Source organism: Leptinotarsa decemlineata, unplaced genomic scaffold, assembly GCF_025532065.1.
Source record: "Leptinotarsa decemlineata unplaced genomic scaffold, Ldec_3_MD MMD2_tig00003736_RagTag_RagTag, whole genome shotgun sequence".
Taxonomy (NCBI): domain Eukaryota; kingdom Metazoa; phylum Arthropoda; class Insecta; order Coleoptera; family Chrysomelidae; genus Leptinotarsa; species Leptinotarsa decemlineata.
The window spans coordinates 1,682,294-1,708,465 of NW_027412593.1; the positions used below are offsets into that span (position 1 = coordinate 1,682,294).

The 26,172-nt window shown below is 32.9% G+C and overlaps 1 protein-coding gene across 9 annotated transcripts in view; it reads left to right on the forward strand.

The window, feature by feature from the left end:
* The first annotated feature begins 416 nt into the window (after positions 1-416).
* Positions 417-26,172, forward strand: part of LOC111508846 (cyclic GMP-AMP synthase-like receptor) — a 32,312-nt gene continuing 6,556 nt past the window's right edge. Inside the window, exons 1-10 of one of the 9 annotated variants that reach the window (XM_074178253.1) lie at positions 417-557; positions 617-747; positions 5,427-5,532; positions 10,828-11,054; positions 13,542-13,583; positions 16,663-16,816; positions 21,018-21,176; positions 22,065-22,202; positions 22,256-22,381; positions 24,710-24,893. In XM_074178253.1, the coding sequence (XP_074034354.1) occupies positions 725-747; positions 5,427-5,532; positions 10,828-11,054; positions 13,542-13,583; positions 16,663-16,816; positions 21,018-21,176; positions 22,065-22,202; positions 22,256-22,381; positions 24,710-24,893 (1,159 nt within the window). In that variant the 5' untranslated portion in view covers positions 417-557; positions 617-724. Of the gene's footprint in view, positions 748-3,162; positions 3,385-3,611; positions 3,747-5,426; positions 5,533-8,015; positions 8,254-10,827; positions 11,055-13,541; positions 13,584-16,662; positions 16,817-21,017; positions 21,177-22,064; positions 22,203-22,255; positions 22,382-24,709; positions 24,894-26,172 lie in introns of those variants that run through there. The other 8 variants (XM_074178248.1, XM_074178251.1, XM_074178246.1 and 5 more) reach the window with 8 other exon arrangements.

Here is a 26,172-nt window from a genome sequence, read left to right on the forward strand (position 1 = left end):
AAATGAAAATCAAAAATATAAAATTAAAAGATTCCAAACCAGGTTCCTTCACAACGTTTCGATTGTTAGTATCCACAATCGTCTTCGGCACAATGCGTGCGTGATTGTGTGTGTGTGTGAATGAGCGAGTGTGTGTCGGTGGGTGCGTGTGGGTGTGCGTGTGGGTGTGTGCGTGGGTGTGAGTGACTGTGTGTGTTAATGAGTGAGTATGTGCTGAGACCTGCTAATTTATAATTAGCTGATAGATCATGCTCAATCCGTCTCGATAATAAAATATTAAATAAAGCCACAAAATTTTTACTTTTTTATTTTTCAATTGAAACAACTATGTTCTGGTGTGAATTTTCTTAAATGGATAACTCATTATTCAGTCATATCAAACTTCTTATCACTGGTATCTAGAATATACTATAGATTAGATAGTTGCCAATATATCGATGTGTTCACTCTACAATCACACTTAAGTTTGTTGATGTGTATCTACTGATTGTGAATTCTAATTTTCCATACCTTTGCTACCCTCGAATTTTGTGGAAAGCTGTGCTTATACACTTGAAGTATCGTAAATTGGGATTACTATATAGGTCACTGCAGTAACTATATTATCAATTTGCAGACTAACATTCTAATTTTGGAATTGAAAATAAAATATAGAGTTTTCCCAGACATTCTCGGCATACCTGTGATTGGTGTATCATAATAATTTCGATGACTATATCTTTATATGATACTTCTTAATTTTCAAAGGTAAGTGTATATAAAAGTAGGTGTGATAAACAAGTTTCTTATAGGATATCAAAATGTATTTTTAATTGTTGCTCAATCAAAAAACTTTCACTGACAATGAAGATTTTGAAATGGACTAAATTCCAGATCATTCTATCCAAAATAATGATTGCAAATCGATAAACTGAAACCTGATGCATTTGTCATTGAACTAATCAAATCGCAATTGTAAGCTGTGACACATATGCGTTCTCTTATTGCGTACAGTGCCTACTAACCTCACTAATTGATGGTTTGTGAATCACAGATTAGGTGTAGGCACAGAACTATACACTGTTCAGTGGGTAAAAGTATCTGTGCTTGAATAATGTAGTTGTGGTAGGAACTGGTGGAAACATCAGAATCAACCACGTTTCAACCAAAATTAAAAGAAGAACTTTGTTATAATTTTACTGGTTACATCAAAAATATAACATACTTGTTTTCAACGTGGGAAATATTTTGAATAAAATTGAAGTGTGTTAATATTAGTGTGTTTCTATTGGTTGAAGCAATTCTCTACAGAATTTGAGAACTCGCCTAATTAAATACGTTACTTCATCGGAGGAATAAGGATTTTCTCTTACCTCAGGCAGGTACTCATCTCTTGTCCAAAGTCGGCTCGTAAACCTTTCGTTCATTTGAAACCTGTTGAGAGCATAATATAGGGTAGAGGCGAGATCAATCATCTCTATGTATCAGAAAGTGTCTGTCCAAAGCCATTAAATTAGGGGGGCGCCACTATAGCAAAAGTGTGAATTTAGATGAAGCGCTGAAAGTTAAATAATAAAGAAAGCTAGATAATACAGAAGTCGGAACTTACGCTCTGAAATGGAACTATTTTCAAAAGAAATATCGAAGTCAAATAATTGACTTTCAACGTTATCTCGCAATAATTTTGTTAGGTTATATTCACCAAATAATATTCGACCACGTAAATAGTTACATTTCAATAAGATCTATATCATTATCAATTCGAGTCATTGAAAATAATAAATAATCGAACGCAGCATACTTTACGTTCTCTATAATTGTTGAATTCATATCATGCCACTATTGATATTGGTGCCATATTGGTCGAATTTTGAACCATAATTTATCGTTTGATAGAATACACTTTTTCAGTTGAATCCCCACTTGAGATGATTCTCCCCACCTCTACCGTCCATAGCTGAGAGAAAGCATTCTGCTGAGAGCCAGAGGAAGCCACCATATATTATAACAATATAATATATGATAATAAACGGTATTCTGATACACTAGCGTCATCTTCGTTTAACGTTTTCTCATAGATGCTTTTTTGTAACACTAATTCTCTCTCCGTGCGTTCCACTAAGCACTCAAAATGCTCCTTAGCTGTCCCACATAACGACAGCGATCGTTGTGGTCGCGGCGAAAACTCATGATGTCATAACTTTCGCTCACGGCAAGCTCACAGCTACTCACAGCTATTCTTCTGAAGAGGTGGGTCAAAGTAGAAGTTGAGAATATTTCTGCGCAATTTTTGAAATTGTTTTTGAAATATAACATGAAATGTAGATATGAAACTTAATACATCCAACAAAAAAGCAAACCAAACAATGATAGATGCGTAATCAAAGCATAATCACGACGCACATTTGCATCTATTGGGTGAAATAAATAAGCCTTCTTACGCTGGTCGCTCAGATTCAACTGCTATCAGTTGACAGAATTCATTGTTACAGTGTAGTTGAGTCAGTTACGTTTTAATACCTGTGGTGTTTATATATACGGAAATTCACGTTTAAAATTTTTCAAATGTCAAGTACTAATACGGGTGAAAAAACGTCTAATATGTGTCACTACACTTCACCTAAAAATTTTTCTATACCCAGCCGTATATAATAAAAAAAATCAAATAAAAATGTCGGTCATTCCTTAGTGCGACTCTGTACAAGCAGCCTTGTCTGGGAGATCATGTGCGTTAAGCATGTTAATGTTTTGGAGCACTCCGTTCCTTGGTTGGGCAATTGGACAGAGTAAAGACATGACATTTTTGAAATATTCAATGTAATACGTGATAGAAAAGCATGTACCCAAAATGGCTTTTGAATCCTTCATCTGAATAACGATGAATTACATTCTCATAATCAATAATATGTGACCTAGTTTTCGGTTTTCACGATTATAATTTTGTAAAGTTGCATTCCACTCTTCCTCTGCGATAAATGAACTAGTTTCTGGAGCACTATCATGACGCATCAACAAATATCAACCTTGTCATATTTGTAATTTTCACATGAACGCCCAAAACGCTCCATAATCCATTCCACTTGAATTTAAGACAGCTTGCAAGCGGGAAAACTGCGGTTAAGAGTAGATTGTTGTGAACGCTTAGTGGAACGCACTATTTACAATCTCATGATTGATGTGAATTACTCATGACATCGGGGCATGGCTGTCAGTCGTCAATTTTTTTCAACTATTTTATTTTTGCTTAGTTTGTACTTTTTAATTAATTAGCATCCGTGTTTTATAAAATAATAAAAGTGCTTAGATGTTGGACAGCAACCATCAACGGAGAAATGAAGGGTGAATCAAAAACCTATTAATAGTAGGCTCCCAGTGTATTTTTGTGAATCCCCCAGGTTCAACAGGGTAATGCAGTTATAATCTTCTCAAATTATTTTATCGTTAGATCATCCAGACGGTTTTGGAGTTTTCTGGAATCATTATCTGTATATGGATCAAAACAAGTGTTCATTTATGATAAACTTGAATAATGATCCTTAGATGAAAAACAACAAATGAATTGAATATTTGACATGTCCTACTGATAATTTTATCACACTGTTCCATCGTTTTGAAGGTACTTGAAACTTCTGTAGTGACGAAAATGTAAATATTATTGGGAGAATATCACAATGTTACTGTCAAATAGTAATCATGGCCTGCTTACAAAATACGGAATGGGAATATCATTCTGATGGGACATTTTCATGAATAAATGCTCATGTTAGGTAATAAATAAATGTAGTTAGGTATATGCATGATAAAAAGAAAGCAAATTTTAACAACTTTCTGAATTTGTAATAAAACAAATAATTAAATTTCAGTCACTTTTTGAAGTGAACGAAATAACTATTTTTTTACCACCCTGTATTGAAGTAACGGAGATTATGCTGGAGCTTGGAAAGCCTTCAAGTATTATCTAACTCCAAAACAAATTTCGGTACCATTGAATTCCTTGACTCAAAGGATCTTTAGAGGTCATTATTTCCAAAGAAAAAAGTTGAAATCAATTCATATTTCGAAAACGTTAACAGGTATAGAGAAATATCAAGAAAAGTTGTCGGGTAATTGTTGTATATTCTGAAAATATTATATACAAGGTGTTCCATTAAAAAAATCAAAGTTGTTACTACTTTCTAATGGAAGAGAGCAACACCGCATTTTCGAAAATATTTCCTTTGGGTAGAGAATGTCCGAAAATGCTCTCTATTGAATTTTCAAAGTGATCCGGTGTCTCGTTCACCAGAAACATCTAATGTGCTATTCACTGTGAATCATCCTGTATATATCACATAGATATATCTCTGAGAGCAAAGGTGTCCAACAAACTCAAAATTCCACATACTAGAAAAATCATCGATGAAGAATGCCAAACATTTTTGACACCACAGTTTTTCGATTACTTACAAATAGGAATAGTTGAATCGAGCTCTTTTTCAATTAAAAAAAAGTATGACTTCACATACTTTCCAGAGAGAAGCACGCTTTTACAAATTTCTTGATTAATGAATATGAAATTACCCGAAATTTCTTTGGATTAGTCTGCATCTAAAATCTGTTTGTGTGATAATGTGTTAATCAGTAGAATATTAAGATACATCACTGTAATAATGTTTTTTTCCTTTATTTTCAATGTTTAAATATTAACGCTTGTTCAAAAAAGGATATATATATATATATATATATATATATATATATATATATATATATATATATATATATATATATATATTGAGCTGTTTTCTCGGGTTTCGCTCCGTGTTCTGTGTATTTTCTCCCCATAAGGATTATTTTCACAACGTTTCGGCAAAGTCTCATTTGCCATCTTCTGGTGATGTCTGGTTTTTTCAACTAGACTGATTAATTCGAACTCTGTGTCTCAATTTATAGGGATGGATGTTTTTACGCAGGTAAAGGGAAACATCCATCCCTATAAATTGAGACACAGAGTTCGAATTAATCAGTCTAGTTGAAAAAAACCAGACATCACCAGAAGATGGCAAATGAGACTTTGCCGAAACGTTGTGAAAATAATCCTTATGGGGAGAAAATACACAGAACACGGAGCGAAACCCGAGAAAACAGCTCATCATACTTTATCCGTGAGAATCTTCGAGTTAACATATATATATATATATATATATATATATATATATATATATATATATATATATATATATATATATATCTGATAAAGGATATAGGCTGAGACCGCGTATGTTGTCGAGGGAAGTACAACCGTGGAATGGACGATTTATTATCATTATACTGATTTGCCTGGAATCAACTATTGAATGGTGAAACTTGTGTTTCAGTTTTGTAGGCTGTAAGCGAAAATTTTACCATAAAATGTTATCACTAATTCTGTATTGTACCATAGTATAATAGTATAATCATTCATTTTTCAGGAAAGGAGAAAATATCAAAATGGACGAAATTTTGGAATACATTAACGGAAACTTTATTGCTTTGCCAGTAGATGAAGTGATTGCCAATAATGCAGTTCTCAATGAGGTAAAAAAAGATATATGTTTCAAAAGTATTTATTCTTTTGTGTATTTCAATGTTTATATGAAAGTAGTTGTTTCAAGAGGACTTTTTCTTACAGTTTATGTCTGAAACTTACTTCTTTGCATGGTCCACACATCTTTGTGAGGAATTTATTTTGAGATTAACTTCTTTCTTCCTTTCTTTGGAAGATTCCCACAGTTTTTTATAAATAGTTTTTGTTGGTTTTTTATATTCCTCATAACTTTTTGTGTCTCTTCTATGTAAGTTTCTGTTTTTTTTCTATTAACGACCTGTTCAACTGTTTGTCAACCAGTGCATTTTCAAATATTTCATTATTATCATCGCACCACAGTTAATAATAATATTTTTTATTATTTCCTCTTTCAGTTTATTTAAATAAAAATAATCCTTTAAAATATATTTAAGAAAAAAAAGGGCAAAGTTCAACTCGACAGCGGAGAGTACTACTCTGTTGTTCTACCATTTAACCCCCTTCTTCTCAGGTATAATATTTTAATTAACTCCATACAAATTTTTTCTTTATTTTCTCTGACCCTTTTTTCACAGTTTTATGTTTTCTTCATCAAATCAGTATGGTTTTAGAAAATATTTTTTAACTGTTCTCTGTAATACATTTTTTATTTAAGACTCGGCATTTATTGACTTTTTGAATTTCTGAACTTCCATTATCTGAAAAATAAACAAATTTAGAACTTCAGAGAATCTTTCTAAAAATTATTGCATACTTTAGACTTTGAAAGAAAAAGTCCAATTATGCATATTTAAAACAAAAAAACTAGTTGGTTCTTATTTAGTAATAAGTAATAAGAAATATAATTAAAAAAAAAGGAAAGTAGAGTACAATACAAGTGCTGTGATATGTATTTTGGAAGTGCCTGGGTGGTTCATCGGTGTTCAAGAGTCACCTATTGTGTTAGTGCATTTCAATAGTGCAAAAGGAGAAATAAAACTCCATCTTAATATCATTGTGAAGCCAATCTCTCCAAGAATCTAATGGTGATAATAGAAATTGGAAATTATTAATAACTGTAGTATAATCGACTATAAATGCAATTTAATTCGACGTGAACGTGAATGATTGTTTCTTACAATCAGATAAAAAAGCAAAGATTATATTAACACAAAAAGGACGCTGTGTTTTTATCGTTAATTTGAACTTAAATCAGGAGTGGCTATCGTACCATCGCTGCTGTATTATAACATTATAGTTAGGAGTACAGAAAATCAATTCTTTCACAAATGGCTAATTTTGAATGTTGTAAAACGAAATCTTTTCCTCTGCCGTACTACATCTGCGTTAAATGCTTCAAAGTTTTTCACAAGAGCTGCGTACAGTCTAATAAGCAAAAATTCAAATTTATCATGAACTTCCAAATCATTTGTTGTAATATAGAAGATAACAACCCCGAAAATGAGAAGAGCCTTTTGGAACAGACGATATGTGAGCTGGAAGAGAGTAATGAAATGAAAGACGCCCACATTGAAAAACTTATTAAGAAGAATGAACTGTTTTTAAAGGAAGTCACACAAAGAGAACAAGAACTAAATTTAACTAATAAACTGCAGGAGGAGTTGATCAAACGTGCTAAGAACGAAATTTATAAACTGAAAAAAAGCTTAAGGATACAACGAACAATGCCAACAATACAACGAACAATGCCAACGAACACAACGCCGAGGGAGACGACAAAGAAGTCAACAGTTACAATTTCCACCCAGACCTCTACTTTGACCCATAACCAGAAGTGCAAAGTACCACAAAGTGGTGAAACGGAGTATAAGTCAGCTACAGGCAAAAATAAAATACTTATAATAGCAGGTTATCATGGTAGAGATATGGCCAGGCTCTTGGTGGCACAAAATAGGCAAAACTACTCAATACAATCAATTCTGAAACCAAAGTGTACTCCCGACAAACTAATAGAGACGGCTATAGACAACACTAAAAATTTTACCAAGAACGATTTTGTTATCATATGGCCGGAAAAATTATCCAAGAGTATTACAAAGAAATTTATATTGAACTTAAAGCGCACACACTATAATTATGACGGAACCTTACAGATATGATATTAGGGGAATCAATGACGAAATATACCAGGGCAACTTACAGCTGAAGAAAGAACTGCATCAGATGAACATACGTAGTTCTAACCACTTAAGAAGATCAAATTATCTTAGAGATGGGTACTCTCTGTCTACTAAAGGGAAGTTGTTTCTATGTAGAACCATTTGGAATTTCCTAACAGAAAAAGCTGTTCCACAGCAAGAAGTAGAAGGTGCCAGCAGGTATTCAGGAATTCTGAACAAATCCTTAGCCAGTGAGCTGCAAGAAAGCAATCGTATCACACCCAGGGAAGAAGAAAGCAATCATTTTTTATACCTACGGCTATCGCAAGTAACCCCTTAGAAACGACTAATAAATTTATTATTCCAAATTTCAGCCTCATATCGTTTTATTGCAGGGAAAATATTGGACACGGAGGAATATGTATATTTGCTAGAAATGACTTGAATCTGAAATTGAAGGGTATAGACTTGTCTGAATTTTGTTTAGAACAAACTGCTGAGTTTGCTGGAATTGAAATATTATCTCAAAAAACGATTATAATCTGCACATATAGGTCATCCAGAGGGCAGGGAATAAATGCGTACCTAAAAGCAGTTGACAATGTATTAGCACATGTGGCGGGAGATAAACAGGTAATTATGGTAGGGGACTATAACATTGATTTTAATCAATGTAACAATGTGGTAAATGATTGTAAAAATGTTATGTTGACCTATAACTTGACTGAAAAGGTGAATGATGGACAGCAGAGTAACTCCGAACAGTAGCACTAGAATCGATAATATTTTCGCCAACATTGAAAAAGAGTTTTCGGCAGAAGTAATCGAACCACATCTGTCTGATCATCGAGGTATACTTTTTTATCTCAACTTAACTGCTTCGAAAGCTAATTAGGAGTGATATGCAGACCTATGAGTGTAAACAGTATACATGATTTTATAAATAGCATGACTTATTTTGATAATGAAGAATTTTACAGTATTACTTGTCCAAATAAAAAAGCTAAATTCCTAACTGATTTTTTGTCATGTCAATATACGTTATGCTTCCAAAAGAAAAAAGTTAGGAAAAAACAATTGAAGTTTAAATTCAATGAGGAATTCCCCCAGATGAAAAACTCACTATCAGCAATTCAAGTCATAACAAACAATAGTAAGAACGATGAAGATAGCATAGCATATAGAAAGTTGAAACTTGAATACAAGCAAAAAATTAAGCAATCTAAATTGGAAAGTAATTCGGAATACATAGACCAATCTAATAATAAGCAAAAAGCAGCCTGGAATGTTATTAATTGCAACAGAGTGTATTGCAGTGTACAGTCAAGTCTGATATATCTGCGGATGACTTCTCTCAATGCTTTGTGAATGTAATCGATAATCTGATGACGCAGTTTGTGAATAATAGAGACAATGACGATTTCTACAGGTATCTCAAATTGGCACCAACTGTAGACAAATCTATCTTCTTATATCCTACAACTGAAAATGAGATTGATAACATCATAAAGGGTCTAAAAACCTCGTCTGCTAAAGATGTGTTTGAAATGAACAGTATAATTATAAAACTGATCAGTGATTTTATCATTGAGCCCTTAACACATCTAATTAATTTCTGTATTGCGCATAACATCTTTCCGGAAGTTTTCAAAGTCTCCCAGATATCTCCAATATTTAAAAAAGGTAACCACGATGATGCTAATAGTTATCGTCCTATCTCTATAATACCCATCCTAGCAAAAATTTTCGAGATAGTATTAAAAATTAGACTAGTGGAATTCTTTGAAAAAAATGAGTTGCTTACCAACTTTCAGTACAGTTATCGATCTGGAAAATCCCAGTTACTGCCCTAAGTGATGTTTGTGATAAAGTATTGGAGTATTCAAGTCATACCTTGTAAATAGGAAAGCCAGAGTGCATCGGGAAAATGAAGTATCCGATTTTGTAGCCATGGAGCACGGAGTACCACAAGGATCTGTACTAGGTCCCATTCTTTTTATTATTTATGTCAATGATATGATGTTCAATATACAGAGCCTAAGCACCTCTATTCACCCTTTTGGTTATTCTGACGATGTATCAATAATACATTTTGACACAAACAGTCGGTCATTAGGAGACCTTATGATTGATTCTGATGAACTCATCCGGATGTGGAATAGGAGTAACAACCTTTCCCTCAACTCTGACAAAACTCTGAATCTCAACTTTACACTGGTTGAACAAAGAGATGAAGATCCAGTAAATTTACTTGGTGTACACCTTGACAACAGCTTGAATTTTTCATATCATATCAAGTATCTTTCAAAACGTCTCTCAACTGCCACATATATTATAAGACAGCTGAAAAGCAAACTAACCGAAGAATATTTGAGGATATCATATTTTTCATTATTCCATTCAACAATGACGTACGCTTTGATAGTATGAGGATCCTCGAGTAACTCAGTTAAAATATTTACTTTACAAAAAAAAAGTACTCAGGATAATGGCTGGGAAAAGTTTCAATGAACATTGTAAACCAATTTTTAGACAATTTGGAATTTTAACACTTCCTTCCTGTTTTATATATGAATGCTTAATCTACATGAGGAAGGAAATCTCCAAAGGCAATATGATTAGAAATGAAGAAATACATAAATACCCCACTAGAAAGAGAATGGACTTTAGATTTCCTAAACCAAGAATGACCAAAACTAAGCACTCTTACAGATATCTGGCAATAAAATTTTACAATGCTCTTCCCACTGATCTAAAAGACGTAGCCCTGCATATGAATCGATTCAAAATTAAAATAAAAAAAAAATTATTGCGGAAAGTTTTTACTCATTTGAAGAATACTTTGATTTCTTTTTATATTCAATTAGATAAGTATGTACATCTTTTGAAGTCTGATGGATGTAATGTTACTGTTACCCTAGGGTGTATCTAATAATTTAATAATTAATAGTGTAATTCTATTTATGTATGTGTAAATGTGTATATACCTATATGAGTTATGTGTGTCTGGTGTATATGTATGTTCCTTTGAGTTCTTCAAATTATTGATTTAACATATGTAAAAACACTTTGCGTAATAGCATGAATAAATATCTATCTATCTATCTATCTATCTATCTATCTATCTATCTATCTATCTATCTATCTATGTGACCTAAAACATTTGGCTATCTACCAGTTTTGTATTAATTCCTTAATATTTTTCAGTTATTGGACACTATACTCGAGAAGATGAGGCAGAAAAACCCCTTATTCAATATGCTTACTCCCAAAAAATATTATGGAGGGAGTTATTGGGATGGAGTAAAAGTAACAAAACCTGATGAATATGATGTACATATTCAATTAAGATTGGACAAAGTTTATAAAAAACCATTAGAACCTAGTAACGAGCCTGGTTGGGTGAACCTGAAAATGGAACGATCTGAAAATCCGTGAGTATATTTTATACTAATTATTTCAAAGAGTATGTATGCCATCCATACAAAACTTTCCAGAGGCAGCAAAAATGAAACTTCAAACTGTGTAAAAATGTAAGAAAACACAAACTGATTCAAACTCATTTTTTTTAATGCGTATAAAAACTATTTCAGCAGCCTAGTCTGCATTGTTTTTATTATGTAAGTTCTAATAGAGAAATGTCTAAATTCAGGTTATATTATTTTCAAAAAACTATAAGATAATTTTTTTCTTTTTTCCAAATGTTGTTGAATTCTTTCTTCTGAAAACCTGAAGCTTAGTTGTTTTTACATTCAACTGGACATAAAATCTTCATCTTGGAAACTATGAACTTACTGTATAAATATCGAAAAAAAAAAATTGAGAACACCAACAAAATAAGAAAACTCACCAAGAAAAAAATCTCACTATTCCACTACCTACCTGGTTCATTGTTGATGAAACAAAATTTAATATATCGGAGCCAGCAATTGTATAACCATTTGCCAAGTCTGTATCTTGGTAATATTTTGAGCCTGAATTTTAGTCTTTCCATGATGTCTCTTCAGCTCATCTGTTAACTGTTTAAAATCTGTTTTTCTGTTAATCAGCTGTCGCCCCCATACGAACGACAACTCTCAGAAGTTGAGAAACTTGTGCGAGCTAAGGACTAACGAGGTCTTACCTTTTAACGTGTGATTCCTAACAAATTACAAATTACTCATTAAAAAAAATATTGTCACTGAAATGCTCGATCAAATCAAAAATTTGTAGGAATTTGATGATATTGTTCGTGTTGTGAAATATTTCACTCAAGTCGGGGAGAATTCTGTTGTTAAGTCTTTCATCTGCGATGAGCGGACACGGATACTATTAGTGGGTTCACTGAGTAGGTTGATGTATTAAAACACATAAAAAGCTCGTTTCCGCAGTGTTTTATTAGAAAGACTGTAGTCAGTAATATCTACCTTGTAATTGTTCTTTGCCGCAATTTGTTCAATGATACTCAAATTTCTATTAAAATTGAATTCTGAAGTCAGTAACGTCAAACTCACCATAAATAATGTCACAATTAATATCGATATTCCAGTTTATACTGGAATCAATACTGGCGAGGTTGCTGCTGTAGTATTTTGCGATTTTTCGAAGGCTTTCGACTACGTGGATCATGAAATACTGTTGCAGAGGCTTCCCTAATACGGCTTCAGAGGAGTGATACTGGGCTGGTTCAGCTCATATTTGTCAAGTTGTAGTCAGATAGTGGAAACAACTCATCGCTCAGAAATCAGGAAAATATGTAATGGTATGCCTCAAGGTTCAATACTAGGGCCAACATTGTTTCTCATCTACCTCAACGATTTGACAAGTATAAATATATCAGGAAAATTCACACTATTTGCAGACGATAGTATCCATTTTTGGCAATCGGACAATGCAAATGATTTAACTAAAATCATATCTATCGATATGATGAAAGTTAAGAGTTAGTGTGATTCGAATCGTTTGTCTTTAAATATTTCGAAAACTAACATAATAACTTTCAGATGTGAATTTGACAATATACCCATTGGGAATGACATCATTGAGAACAAAAGTAGCTTGAAATTTTCAGAAGTACATATCGATAGAAAACTAAAATTTGAAGACCATATTTATGCCTTGTATAATAAAGTGTCGTCTGGTTGTTATGCAGTCAGAGTAGTCACAAATGAACTTGGTTTAACAGCAGATAAGACTGAGATATAATGGAAACAGTGTGTTTAATTCAGCAATATTTGAACAAATTTCAATCCTCACCAACCCACTATGTGACAAGGCAATCCAACAACATTAAGTTGCCAATACCAATGACATCATTCATAAAGAATTCCATTGTCTACAATGGTTGTAAAATGTTCAACCACTTGCCAAAGAATGTAACAGAAATGAAGTCTTCACAATGTTTTTGGAAACTGGAAAGGTTTTTTAAGTGATATAACTTACTATAATATACAAGAATTTTTCAATGATAATAGTTAAAAAAATATCTTATTTGTTTATTATTTATCAGCATCCTGTACTCATGTATTATTTCCCAGAATCCTGCAAACTGATATATGCAAACTGATTTCATGTATTAAGTGAAAATTGATCAATTTAAATGCACTTTGTTTTTACATAAAAACTGTATTATAGATTAAGTGAAACTTTGTCCACAGGATTTACTCTTATGACAATAAAGTATATTCTCTCTCTCTCTCCCTCTCCCCCTCTCTCTCTCCCTCTCCCCCTCTCTCTCCCTCCATGAGATTACCATGATATTACAGACACCAACATTCTATGGCAGAGAACAAATAACTTATGCTAAAATCCTTTAAAGTAATTTCTGACAATAAAAGTTATGTTACTTTCTTAAAATGCATATTTTACAACCAATCCATTATATTTCTTTTCTCCATCACCATAAATCGTTTTAATTATTATGTTGATTGTTTTTGTTCCAGAGGCAAGAGTAAAAAACATCCTCGACCCTATTATGGCATGCCGTGAGTAGTTTTTTTTTTTAAGAAAATCATTTGCACAGTTGAATAATTGAAAGCTTCATAACCTTTTGAAATTCAGGTAATGACCAAATTGACGTTTTTAAAGAGTTGAAGAGTTGACAATTAACAGAGGATAAAGTTATATAACCCTCTACTAAATGCAATCTACATAATTCTTGAAATGATATCTAAACTATATCCATCCAATAAGCAAAGCAACTCAAACAATGATAAATGCGTGATCAAAATATGGACACCACGCACATTTGCATCTGTTGGGTAAAATCAACAAGCCTCCTTTCGCTGGCTTGCCTCCTGGCAAGCGTCCTTTCGCAATCAGATTTAACTGCAATCGGCTGGCGGAATTTATTGCTACAGTGTCGAAGTGGTCAGTCACGTTTTAATGACTATACGGTATTTTGAAATTTGAAATTTTTAAAATGTCAAGTACTGATACGGCAGAAGAAACTGCTAATTTGTGTCCCTACACTCCACCTAAAAAATTTTTTGTATACTCAGCCGCATATTAAAAAAAAATCGGTCGTTTCTTAGTGCGACTCTGTACAAGCAGCCTTGTCTGGGAGATCACGTGCATTATGCATGATAATATTTTGGAGCACTCCGTTGCTTGATTGGACAGAGTTCAGACATATTATATTTGATGGCATGAACGATACCCTAGACTGATATATGAGAGAGTATTGTTATAAAATATAACACAGAACACTTTCATTTTCAGTGGTGTACTTCGAAGTTTTGGGTGATGACAGTTGTCTCATCACCACCAATTTGGATAACATTAAAACTAGAAGCACTATTTCTTTAATAGCATCAAGACACTATGATGACCATACTCTTCTATACATATATCTCAGTGTGTAGCATTCCCATGAATAAAACAGTGCATTTCTTCAATGCCCCCCCCTTTTATTTTTTGAACCGATCAACTCAAAAAATTGAAATTTGGGATAATGAAATGAATGCAAGAATACTTTATTTGGAAGTGGAATTGCCAGATGAAACTTTCAAGATGGCGACTGGGTGCCATCTGGGAAAAAAAATTAAATCGAAAGGGGGGTCTTGTGACACATCTTTTTGAAGCTCCTGACACATGCTTCATAACCCTAGAATATAATGTCAATATCTTCAAATACTACAAAATGGCGGAACTTTCAATAATTGCCTGAATACATTGACATAATAAACGTAATAAACTTGAGGGCAGTTCAGGAGATGCTCGAAATGGTTGCCTTGACTTTCTTGACATATGAACAGCGTATCCGATATTTCACGCCGAACATTTTCGAGCATAGTAACGTCAATATCTCTACAAATATTTATTATTGTTTGCCGTATATCCAATATTGAAGCAGGCTCAGTTTCGTACACCTTTTGCTTCAAAAAGCCTCATAAAAAAGTCCAAAGGTGTCAAATATGTCGAGCGGGCTGGCCATTCTGTAGGTCCTCAACGGCCAATCCAACGACCGGGAAAAGTAGTATCCAAATAGTTTCTTACTTGTCTGGAGTAATGTGGAAATGCTCCATCTTGTTGGAATACAATATCCATATCGAATTTATTAGGATTTCAGTGATGAGAAGGTCAACAGTAGTTTCCAGCATATTCAAATACAGTTCCCGTGTTAAATTTTGATCAATAAATAGAGGTCCTACAGTATGGTTTTCCAAATATTCCTGCCCAAACGTTAATTTTTTCTGGATATTGGGTAAGTGTTTCCCGGAAATCGTGAGGGTTGGTGTCACTCCAATAACGGCAATTTGGTCTGTGAACATTGCCGTTTAAAAAAAAATACATTCGTCACTAAACCAAATATTGTGGAAATAGATAACATGCCTTGCAATGGTTTCTGTCATGATTTCGCAGAATTCTATTCTTCTACAGGGTCATCTTCAGTTAATTGGTGTACCATTTTAATTTTGTATTCCTATTCAAAAGTATCCACGCAGTAGAAGGAGACACCTCACAAACATTCGCGACTGAATAAGTAGACTGTTCAGTATTTACTCCCGTCTCACCAATTATCTGCACTCGCTGTTCTTCCGGAATGGACGGATGACCTGGGGGCTTTTTGTTATCTACACTACTGGTAGTTGTAAATTTGGATACAAGTTCCCTCAAATATTTTCTACAGATAGGACGATTCGGAAAACGTTCTTCGAAAATCCTTTCGGTCTCATGAGAGTTACGTGTCGCACCCTAAATAAAAATTGTTTTCTTCCAATGTACGAGAATTGACCATTTTAGAGATTGTTGTCGTGGTACCTTTCAACTAGTAAAACCGAAAACTAAATGAGAATATTCTAACTGAACAATGATGTTCATTGTCGTACTGACATTTTTTGTCGTTTTTATAAACAACAAAATTTAACAAACCTTATCGGGTTGTTGGAATTGCCATATGGCAGATATGATAAAAGAAATATTTCTAGAAATATCGATATTAATGTGTTTGTCTTCAGGAAATTATTAAATGTTCCGCCACTTTGTAGTAGGTGAAAATATTGACTTCATATTGTAGGGTTGTGAAATATTCGTCAGGACCTTCAAATTGATGTGTCACAAGACCCCCGTTCCATTTAATTTTTTTTCTCAGATGGCGCCCAGTCGCCATCTTGAAAGTTTCATCTGTCAATTTCACTTCAAAATGAAGTATTCATTGATTAATTTCATTGTTCCAAATTTCAATTTTTTGAGTTGACCCGTTAAAAAAATAAAAGGGGGGGGGCATTAAAGAAATGCACTGTATCTATTTCAATTCCATAACAAATGTTTGTAGTACAAACTGATTGGGAAAAAGTGCTTTTCATGTAATTCAATGTTCATATGGAAATTATTTATAATGACTTTTCCTTTCTTGTTCTCTCTATATATGTTCATGTGAAAGTAGTTGTTTCCAAAAGTTTGTTTCTGATAGAAACTTCTGTGTACGCGCTAAATATCTTTTTTAAGAGATTTTATTGAAGTTATTCTGTTTACCTTTTTATTCGGAAGTTTATCACAATTTTTTTATTATGGCAAAGTGTAATGTCAAAAAGGTTTTCCCAAATTCAAATTTTTTTTCAGAGGTTTACATTGTTTGGTAAGCCATGACGATTATTTAGATACCGAAAAAGTAATGTTATGGATTCACCAGATATTATCCTGTTCCTTAGGTGGGTATAAGAAAGGAAAAAAACGTTATTGCTCTGTTGATACGCCTAGTCATGGAAGTTTTAAGGTAAGAAACTTGATTTCATGGAAAGAGATCAAAGATTTTATATTCTACTAGTACTATGTTGCTGTATCGCTGCTGTTCCAATGTTTTGACAGAATCAGAATCAACGAACTTAGGCGTGCGCAGCGTTATAGAACAGTGCTTTCAAGAAATTGTTCTACATCGCCATCTAGTGGCGAGTTACAGAAAAATTGATAGCCTTAAAACCTTCATATATCTTAAAACCTTCTTTATGAAAAATTACTTATACATGTCAAATTTATCGCTTACCAACCAACCAACAAACATCCATTTTTATATATATATATATATATATATATATATATATATATATATATATATATATATATATATATAGATTAAATGGAGGTCATTTTCATATTTCAAATTACTCTGGTGATTGATTTATTCAATATACAGGTTCCAACAAGAGTTCTGTTTGAGGTTTATTTATTTTTTATTTAAAATAAATAAAATTGCATCAACCACCTTGGGTTCTTAGCAACTAAATAAAGTAATCTGAATTTCTAGAGGGATTATTAAAACGAGATTGGAGATTTACTGGGTATGTTTTAAAGACTTTTGTGATATACGAGGATGTATTGAAACATTCTAGTCTGCCATAGAAGCAAACAAAATATAAAACTCAAAAGTGTTTATTATCACTACATAGTATAAAACAAAGTCGCTTCCTGCCGACTGTCCCTATGTATACTTAGATCTTCAAAAATGCTCAAGGGATTTCGATGCGGGTTTTTAATAGATAGAGTATAGGGAAAGGATTATATGTATGTTTATAACATGCATAATATAGTAGATAATTCAGTGATTCAGTAATTTATTCATTCAATCAATAACATACTTGTACATCAAATATTTCATATAATTTATGACATCAGAATTATCTCTCTGAATGTATAGGTTTACACCTGGGTATGAAATATACCTGTATTGTGCTTTCCCATCTATTCAGCAGGATTATAAATTATGTATATTTCAAATATATAAAATGGATACGCTTAACACTGATAATTTTAAAGGTTTCTAATGTGATGTAAAAAAACACATTTTTGCGCTTACCTACATTGCAAACGCTTGCCGAACTCTTTGAGACAGATAAAAAAATGTACTAGAGTATTGTACACCTTGAAAATGTCTACAAAAAAGTCCGCAATGGTATATGTCTACCTCTTAGGAATAACCCACAATAACCATTTTTTATCCTTGAGAAATAATGGCTTGTTCACGAAGCGATTTTAAGCAATACAGCATTAATCCTTATCCAATTAAGTATCTTAAATACATTGTGCATTTGATATAGATCAATATGGTGCTTCACAGCATGTTATTTAAATGAATATTTGCGAAAATATTACAGATTCAAACTGCCGGGGTGTAGCGGTTACGGCGATACCGGTCCGGGGGCTGGCGGCTCGTGCCTATAAATAGCGCGTCGAAGCACCTATAAACATCGCACCCGTGCAGAGCCTCTCAATTGGATCTATTTATTATAGCGAACCTGCAACATCTCTAAACCTTTCAAAAATAAATTTTACCTTGCTCTGCAAACCAGGCCATCACAACCTCTCATTCAGAGTTTCTTCAGTTATAGGAGGTGTTTTCAAAAAATAAGGTGAATGTTCAAATTTCGCGGGCTACTTATATTGGATTATCGATATTTTTATTTTGTATGTTGGTACACTCGTCCCGAACATATGTTCACAGTTTCACCTGTTTATAATAATAATAATAATAATAACAATAATAATAATAACGTCTTTATTATTTCCTCTTTTAATACATAAAAAAAACCTTCATAATATATTTAAGAAAATTTTTGGTAGGAGACATACACATAATCGAAAAAAATGGATCAAAAAATTTCCATAAAATTTTGTGTAAAAAATGAAATTAATGTCGAGAAAGTGAAAAAAATTGTTATGGATAATCTTCGAATCACTATTAGAGAAGTTACTGAGGATGTCGGCCTATCGGTTGGCTCATGCCAGCCAATTTTTTTGGAAATTTTGAACATGAAGCGTGTGGCAACGAAATTCGTTCCAAAATTCCTGAATTTTGACCAAAAAAACCGTCGCATGAGCATCACTCAGGAAGGGTTGAATGACGTCAACGTCGATCCAGATTTGCTCAACAGGGTCATGACTGGTGACGAATCATTGGTATATGGTTGTGACATCGACACCGAAGTCCAGTTATCACAATGGAAGAGCGCAGTAGAGCGAAGACCAAAAAAGCACGCCAAGTTCGATTAAATGTCAAGGTTTTGCTCACTGTTTTTTTCGATTGCCTTTGGCGTAGTACATCATCAGTAGTTCTAGCCACATGGACGTGCCGTCAATAAGGAGTAATATCTTGAAGAAACGTCCGGTATTGTGGAAAAGCAATTCATATCTCTCGCATCACGAAAATGCATCTTCTCACTCGGCATTTCTTATTGGAATTTTATGGCCAAAACAACTCTGTAATCATGCCTAAGCCGCCGTATTCGCCAGATTTGACCCCCTGCGACTTTTTCCTATTCCCAAGATTCAAGAGATCCATGATGATTGAGGAGATGAAAACCGAATTGCTGACATACCAAAAACCGCTTCTCAGAACTGATTCGAGGATTTTAAAAAACGCTGGCACAGGTGTATTATATCTGAGAAGAACTACTTTGAAAAATGAAAATTCACCTCATTATTTGAACAGACCTCGTAGAAAGACATGATAGTCAGACAGAATCAGATCTGGTCAATAAGAGGGGTGTTCTAGCAATTCGTGATTTAGGGTTCGTGGTAACATGATTTGTGTAGGATCGCATGCGAATGACATTGATCGTAAATGCACGTCTTCGTAAATCTGCGTAACTCTTAACCCCTTGATGGCTCGATACTCCAGTTTTCACAATTTCCGTCGACACCCTTTTTTTCACATTTCATTGCACAACTCTGGTTTGACTTTTTGTCATGAAGTTCCACACTGACGCTTCTAATAAATTATTCTTTGTTACTATGATAACACTAGTAATGAATGTTTGAAGGTGATTGACAATGTTTCATGATGAATTTCACTAGTTCGGACTTCCATTGTCTACTATATAAACTGATTTGAAATCCCTGGAATAACTAAAAAAAGAAGAATTAAAAAATGAATAGCTGAAAATAACAATTATATTAAGCAAAAATAAACCTGAAATGAAATAATAGTGAAATAAAATACATGTAAAATAGAACAATTGAACAAAAATAAATAAAAATAAAGAAATGAAAAAAGAAAATAAAAATGAAAAGTTGAGAGATTCCAAGTCACGCCGTGAACTAACGTGACTTGGAAGTGAAATAAAATACAAATAAAATAGAACAATTGAACAAAAATAAATAAAAATAAAGAAATGCAAAAAGAAAATAAAAATAAAAACTTGAGAGATTCCAAGTCACGCCGTGAACTAACGTGACTTGGAACCTCTCAACTTTTTATTTTTATTTTCTTTTTTCATTTATTTATTTATTTTTATTTATTTTTGTTCAATTGTTCTATTTTACTTGTTTTTTATTTCACTATTATTTCATTTCAGGTTTATTTTTGCTTAATATAATTGTTATTTTCAGCTATTCATTTTTTAATTCTTCTTTTTTTTTTTTAGTTATTCCAGGGATTTCAAATCATTTTATATAGTAGACAATGGAAGTCCGAACTAGTGAAATTCGCTAGTAATGAAATTTGTCCAAGCGACACAAAAGCGAGCGTCGTAAATCATTCGACCGAGTAACGGACATTTTTCGCGAGTAGAATACTATACTTTTTTCATGAGTTATAACAGGAATATTTTTCTCATTCTCATGTGCGGAGAATATCCAGATGTGCGGAGGATATCCAGAATGAGAGAAATACCATTACATTCCGTAACAAGAAGCAACCTAAAAAATCATTCAGTAATATTTTCTCATTTTGTTGAAATATTTAATTTCCAATTGTTTGAAAATCGATTGAAAAAAAAGGAAAAAAATGACTTCAAGCCGATATTGAATGCAGGATATCTGGCATTCAAGTCCAAGCTTGCAAACAGGTGTAACATAAAGATATTTTTATCCCATTTTGTTATCAAGTGAGGAACTTTTGAACACCCTGTGAATTATGATTTAATATGTATTTTTTTATTAGTTTTACGTGTTGCAATATGTTTTGAAACTATTTTTTCCAGCTGTCATTCAGAAGACACGGGCCTGCTTTCACCTTCCATGCCAGAGGTACTGTTCACAAGCAGACTGTTGACATTAATTTGGATTTTGTGCCTTGTTTCTTATTTCCTGGGTCACAATACCCTACTTGTGGATTTTTAATGAATCCAGTGCCAAGAAAGGTATATATTCATATTGTTACGTTTATCGTGGGTTCACAGAAAAAAAATCTGTTTAAAATCTGTTTTTCCGTTAATCAGCTGTCGCCCTCATACGAACGACAACTCTCAGAAGTTGAGAAACTTGTGTGAGCTAAGGACTAACGAGGTCTTACCTTTTAACGTGTGAATCCTGTTTAAAAAAAACTCAAACCATTTCATTTACGAGTAATAAAAAATATTCAGCTTATTTACGCCACCGAACATCGCACTTTCAACTAAACTTCCCCGATCTGCGTGTTGGTAGTGTTTATATATCATAATGGAAGTCTTTGGAAGCCGATAGTTGATGAAAGAAATTGTATGAGCTGCGAGAAAGTTCATTAACATGTTTGTTAAATCTTAGGTCAGTATCAAGCCAGAGACCCTTCCACTCTGATTTCCTGAAAACTCATTACCGACTTTGAATTTGTGTTGAATTATTAAAAAATAAGTCCAAATCATCATGATTTTGATTCCAAACAGAAACTAAAGAGTTTTAATACATCAGAATTTGTCTTTTACTAGGATTACTATCCTCGAAGTTAGACAGAATGCTGATTGAATGATAATTTATCAACAGAAGGGATTCAGTAATGCAAAAGTTTAACTGATTGTTAGATCCAAATGTGTATCCGGAGTACTCATATTGATCTTTTGCGTGTGTCTGTTAAGATGATGGCATCATTTCGCCAATTTATCATTTGTATTTTCGTCAGTTCTACAAATCTTTTAGATACAAAAATATTCAAACCTGAATTGAGTCGTTTATATCGGTGGTTTTGGGATGTGTTTTCTCCCCAAAAGGAAAAACCACATAGTTTTTTATGAGAAAGAAATTAGAGAACACGTTCAATAAGAATTTTTTTTCAGCCTGACATATTCATTGTTTCGAAACCAGTTAAAACTAATAATAAAGGTACAAGGTATTGGCGAGTATCATTTCAAGAGCAAGAAAGATATCTTATCAATGGAAAAGAAAAGCTCAAACCTGTTCTAAGATTACTTAAGGTATACTTTTTATCAAAACCAATGTGATATTTTGACACTTATTTTATTTTCAGAAAATGAGAGATAAACTAAGACATGACAGCATAGCAAGTTATTTTATTAAAAATATATTTTTGTGCGAGATACAAAAGCAGCCACCAGAATTTTGGAATCAACCATTGAGCTATGTTTTCATGAAAGTAAGTAATTAATTAAGTTTTATCTGTTACAGATTTTCACTTCAAGTTTGAAACTGTAGATTTCATTTCTGGGCGAGAACATTGGAAAATCATATTGTTCGCCCCGTATATCTAGAAGTTGATTTATATTTGAAAATTATTCAAAACCTTACCACAGATTCAAGAATTGTGGTCGAAAATCCAGTTGTTTTCCAACAAGATGGTGCGCCCCCACATTTTTTAGGTGTAAGGGATTGGTTGGATCAGATATATCCAGGCGTGTGGATTGGTTTGCGCAGTTCGTTGGAATGACCTGCTCGTTCACCAGATTTGACTCGTCTCAATTTTTTTGTCTTTTCTTTGGGGCTATATCAAATCGGCAGTTTATGTTTTGCAACCTGGGGCAATACGGAAACTGCGAAACAGAATTACCGAAACTTGTGCTAGCATTACATCATAAACATTCTAAAATGTTATGAACAGTTTGAAAACAGATTATTTTACTGTCAGGTGGTTCAAGGATATCATTTTGAACATTTACTCAAATGAATTGTTTATTGGGAAAGAAAGTTTTTGGCTTTCTATTACTCCATTTTGATACAAAAAAAAAGTGGGAATCTTCCAAAGAAAGGAAGGAAGCAATCAATTTTAAAAGTAGTAACTCTATACATAGATGTGTAGATCATGCATAACAATAATAATGTATAATAATAAATATGCTTTACTGTCCAAAGAGAAACTCTTATTGACAAAGCTTTGGTGAACATTGCATTTTTTGAGGAATAAAAAATATAGCCAAAAGAAGTATAACTTCAAAAATTAGGTAAAAGTGATATGGCACCAGAAAGGTAACATTTTGGTGATGGTTCTAGATGCACAGGGTGTTGCTTTATACATAGATGTGTAGATTTAGCATAACAATAATAATATATAATAATAAATATGCTTTATTGTCCGGAGAGAAACTCTTATTGAAAAAGCTTTGGTGAACATTGCATTTTTTTAGGAATAAAAAATATAGTCAGGTACATGAAATCAGAGTTTAAGCTAGTACAATTATAAAACAATACCATAAGAAAAAATAAATAAGAATTTTGAATGTCACATTCCCTAAAAAACATTGGTTATATGCAATATAAACAAAAATAACATACCTACACGAATATATACATATACACACACAAACACAAACATTTTTTTTAATGCCAAAGTAATGTATAAAAACACAATGTTATCCAGATTGGTACTGAAGTACATAGAGGATGACAGTGTTCCACGTAAGTGACAATTTTTACCTTTCATTTAGTATATTCTGTAGAAATTCTGTGAATTGTATCTGATTTGTCTCCGTAACGAATGTCTGGAATACGAACCGAGCAGGGAAAAGTGTTTTTTGTATATTTCAGTGTTCGTTAAAAGTGTTTGTTTCAAAAGAATTTTTCTTTCGTGTAATTCAATGTTTATATGAAAGTGTTTGAAAGTTACTTCTTTGCATGATCTACACATGTATCTATAAAGTTATTACTTTTGAAATTGATTGCTTCCTTCTTTTCTTCGGAAGATTCGCACATTTTTTGTATTAAGATGAAGTAATAGAAAGCCAAAAACTTTATTTCCCAAAAATTAGTCACTCCTAAAAATATAACCATTTCAATTTAGATTTTTTTATATGTATAGGATACATAATAATGAGGTTGAAAAAAAATGCTATCGTTTTATTACCTTGAAATTAACACTAATTGATTACAAAAGATGCTTCTACATGAAAAATGAAACTGTATATATTTTTTTACCACTTTTAATTGTAACTAATGTAACTGCAGTTTCGTCCTATATGGACATTTTCAAACTAATACAATTTATGGACATTTTCAAACTAATATAATAAAACAGTTTTATTGTATTAGTTTGAAAAGGTTCATACAGGACGAAACTGCAGTAACGTTAGTTACAAATAAAAGTGGTAAAAAACATAAATAGTTTTATTTCTCACTTTTCATGATGATCCACACTTAGTAAAGGCTTCATCAATCAGTTTATGCTTCTAATTTATTTCTCTTTCCATTGAACATTATCTTCGCAAACGTTTAGCGAAATTTAAAAAAGAAAAGTCATTGTCCTGAAAATTCAAGTAACTTTCATATGAAATGTCCCAACACGCCTCTTTCTATTCGAAAATAAAGTTGATAGCGTTCTTTGTTAAAAAGTACTAAAAATGATTCCTTTTCACAAAAATTGTGCCTGACTTTGATATCTTGCCCCATTCGAAAGTTAAGACATGGGGGAAAAACTATTTATTTCTGCCCTGTATAATTGATAAGTGTAATATGATACGAATAATTATTACAGATGTTGAAGATATATCAAAAACAAATTGAAGATAAGACGATACCTTTCTATTGGTATGAAAGTGACAATCTCATTTCACACGTTGATCCAGCTGTACTGAATAACATTAATAAGAAACTTGTGGAGATTATTATAAAACTTGAAAGGCGACCTTCCATTCCCAAAGTTGTTGGAAAGTGTTTTCGTAAGTATTTCTATTTAATAAAAATGATTTATTGCTTTCTACTTTTTTCCTTCATTGGGCAACTGAGCAACGAGAAAGAATCCTAGAAAACAATGAAAATGTTTACTGGGACATCTCATTGTATAATTTGAATGTGATCAAAGACTTGCTGAATGAATGCTGTAGACATGCCATTCTTGTTTTTATGAAACCGTTGTTGAAACTTCAAAGATAATATTTAATGGTCTGAAATTCAGTTGGATTCACATTCCTTTTTTTATATTCCTATGGTGACTTCTCATCGTCCATGACAAGTGTCAAGTTACTCCAATGAACGAGAAGAGTTTGAAGAATTTTCGAGGACCTACAATTTGAGTACATACCGGGTCTCCAGTCAAAGCATATTTGCTTGATATATAAATAATGATGATACCTATATATAAAAATAATACATACACTCAACTAACCTCAAATTCTACAAATGTAATCGAAGTAATATACAAAAACCACTTTTATCACTTATAATCACAACATAGCACACAAGAAAGTGGCAAACCATCACGTGTTTCAGGCTTTTGGCCCATCATCAGTATGATGCAGCCAAGTGTAAGGATGGGCAACACTTGGTTACCAAGTGGTTACCAAGAAAATTGGTGATGATTCAAGTAACTCAAAAATCATTGAATATGGAATACCGCAAGGCACAGTCCTGGGTCCATTGTTATTCAACCTATATGTGAATGAATTGTTCTCAGTTGCTAGTAAAGGTGACATCGTAGGATATGCTGATGACACCGTTATGTTTTATCAAGCTCCAACATGGCAGGAACTAAAAAATACTACAGAAATAGATTTCAAATTTATTAAAGAATGGTTCGATAACAAACTATTGACAGTCAACTTCGAAAAAACCCACGTTCTTCCTTTCAGTTGCAACAAATCTGGCATCCCTCCTTTTCGCCACCTAGAAATAAATATAGATGGAAAAATGTTGAAACTGAATACTACAACTGTAACAAAATATTTAGGAATATATCTGGACACACATCTTAAATGGGATTATCATATAAAATACGTGACCAAAAAACTCCAAACCATTTTATATAAATTCAAATATCTGAACAATTACTTACCCATAGAAGAAATGAAAGTAATATACTCCTCTCTCGTAGAAAGTCATATCCGATATGGTATTGAAGCCTGGGGTGGTGCGCTTAAAACCCATCTCAATCGACTAGAAGTGATACAGAGACGGTTCTTGAAATTAATGCTACAGAAAAGCTCTAGATACAACTCTGAT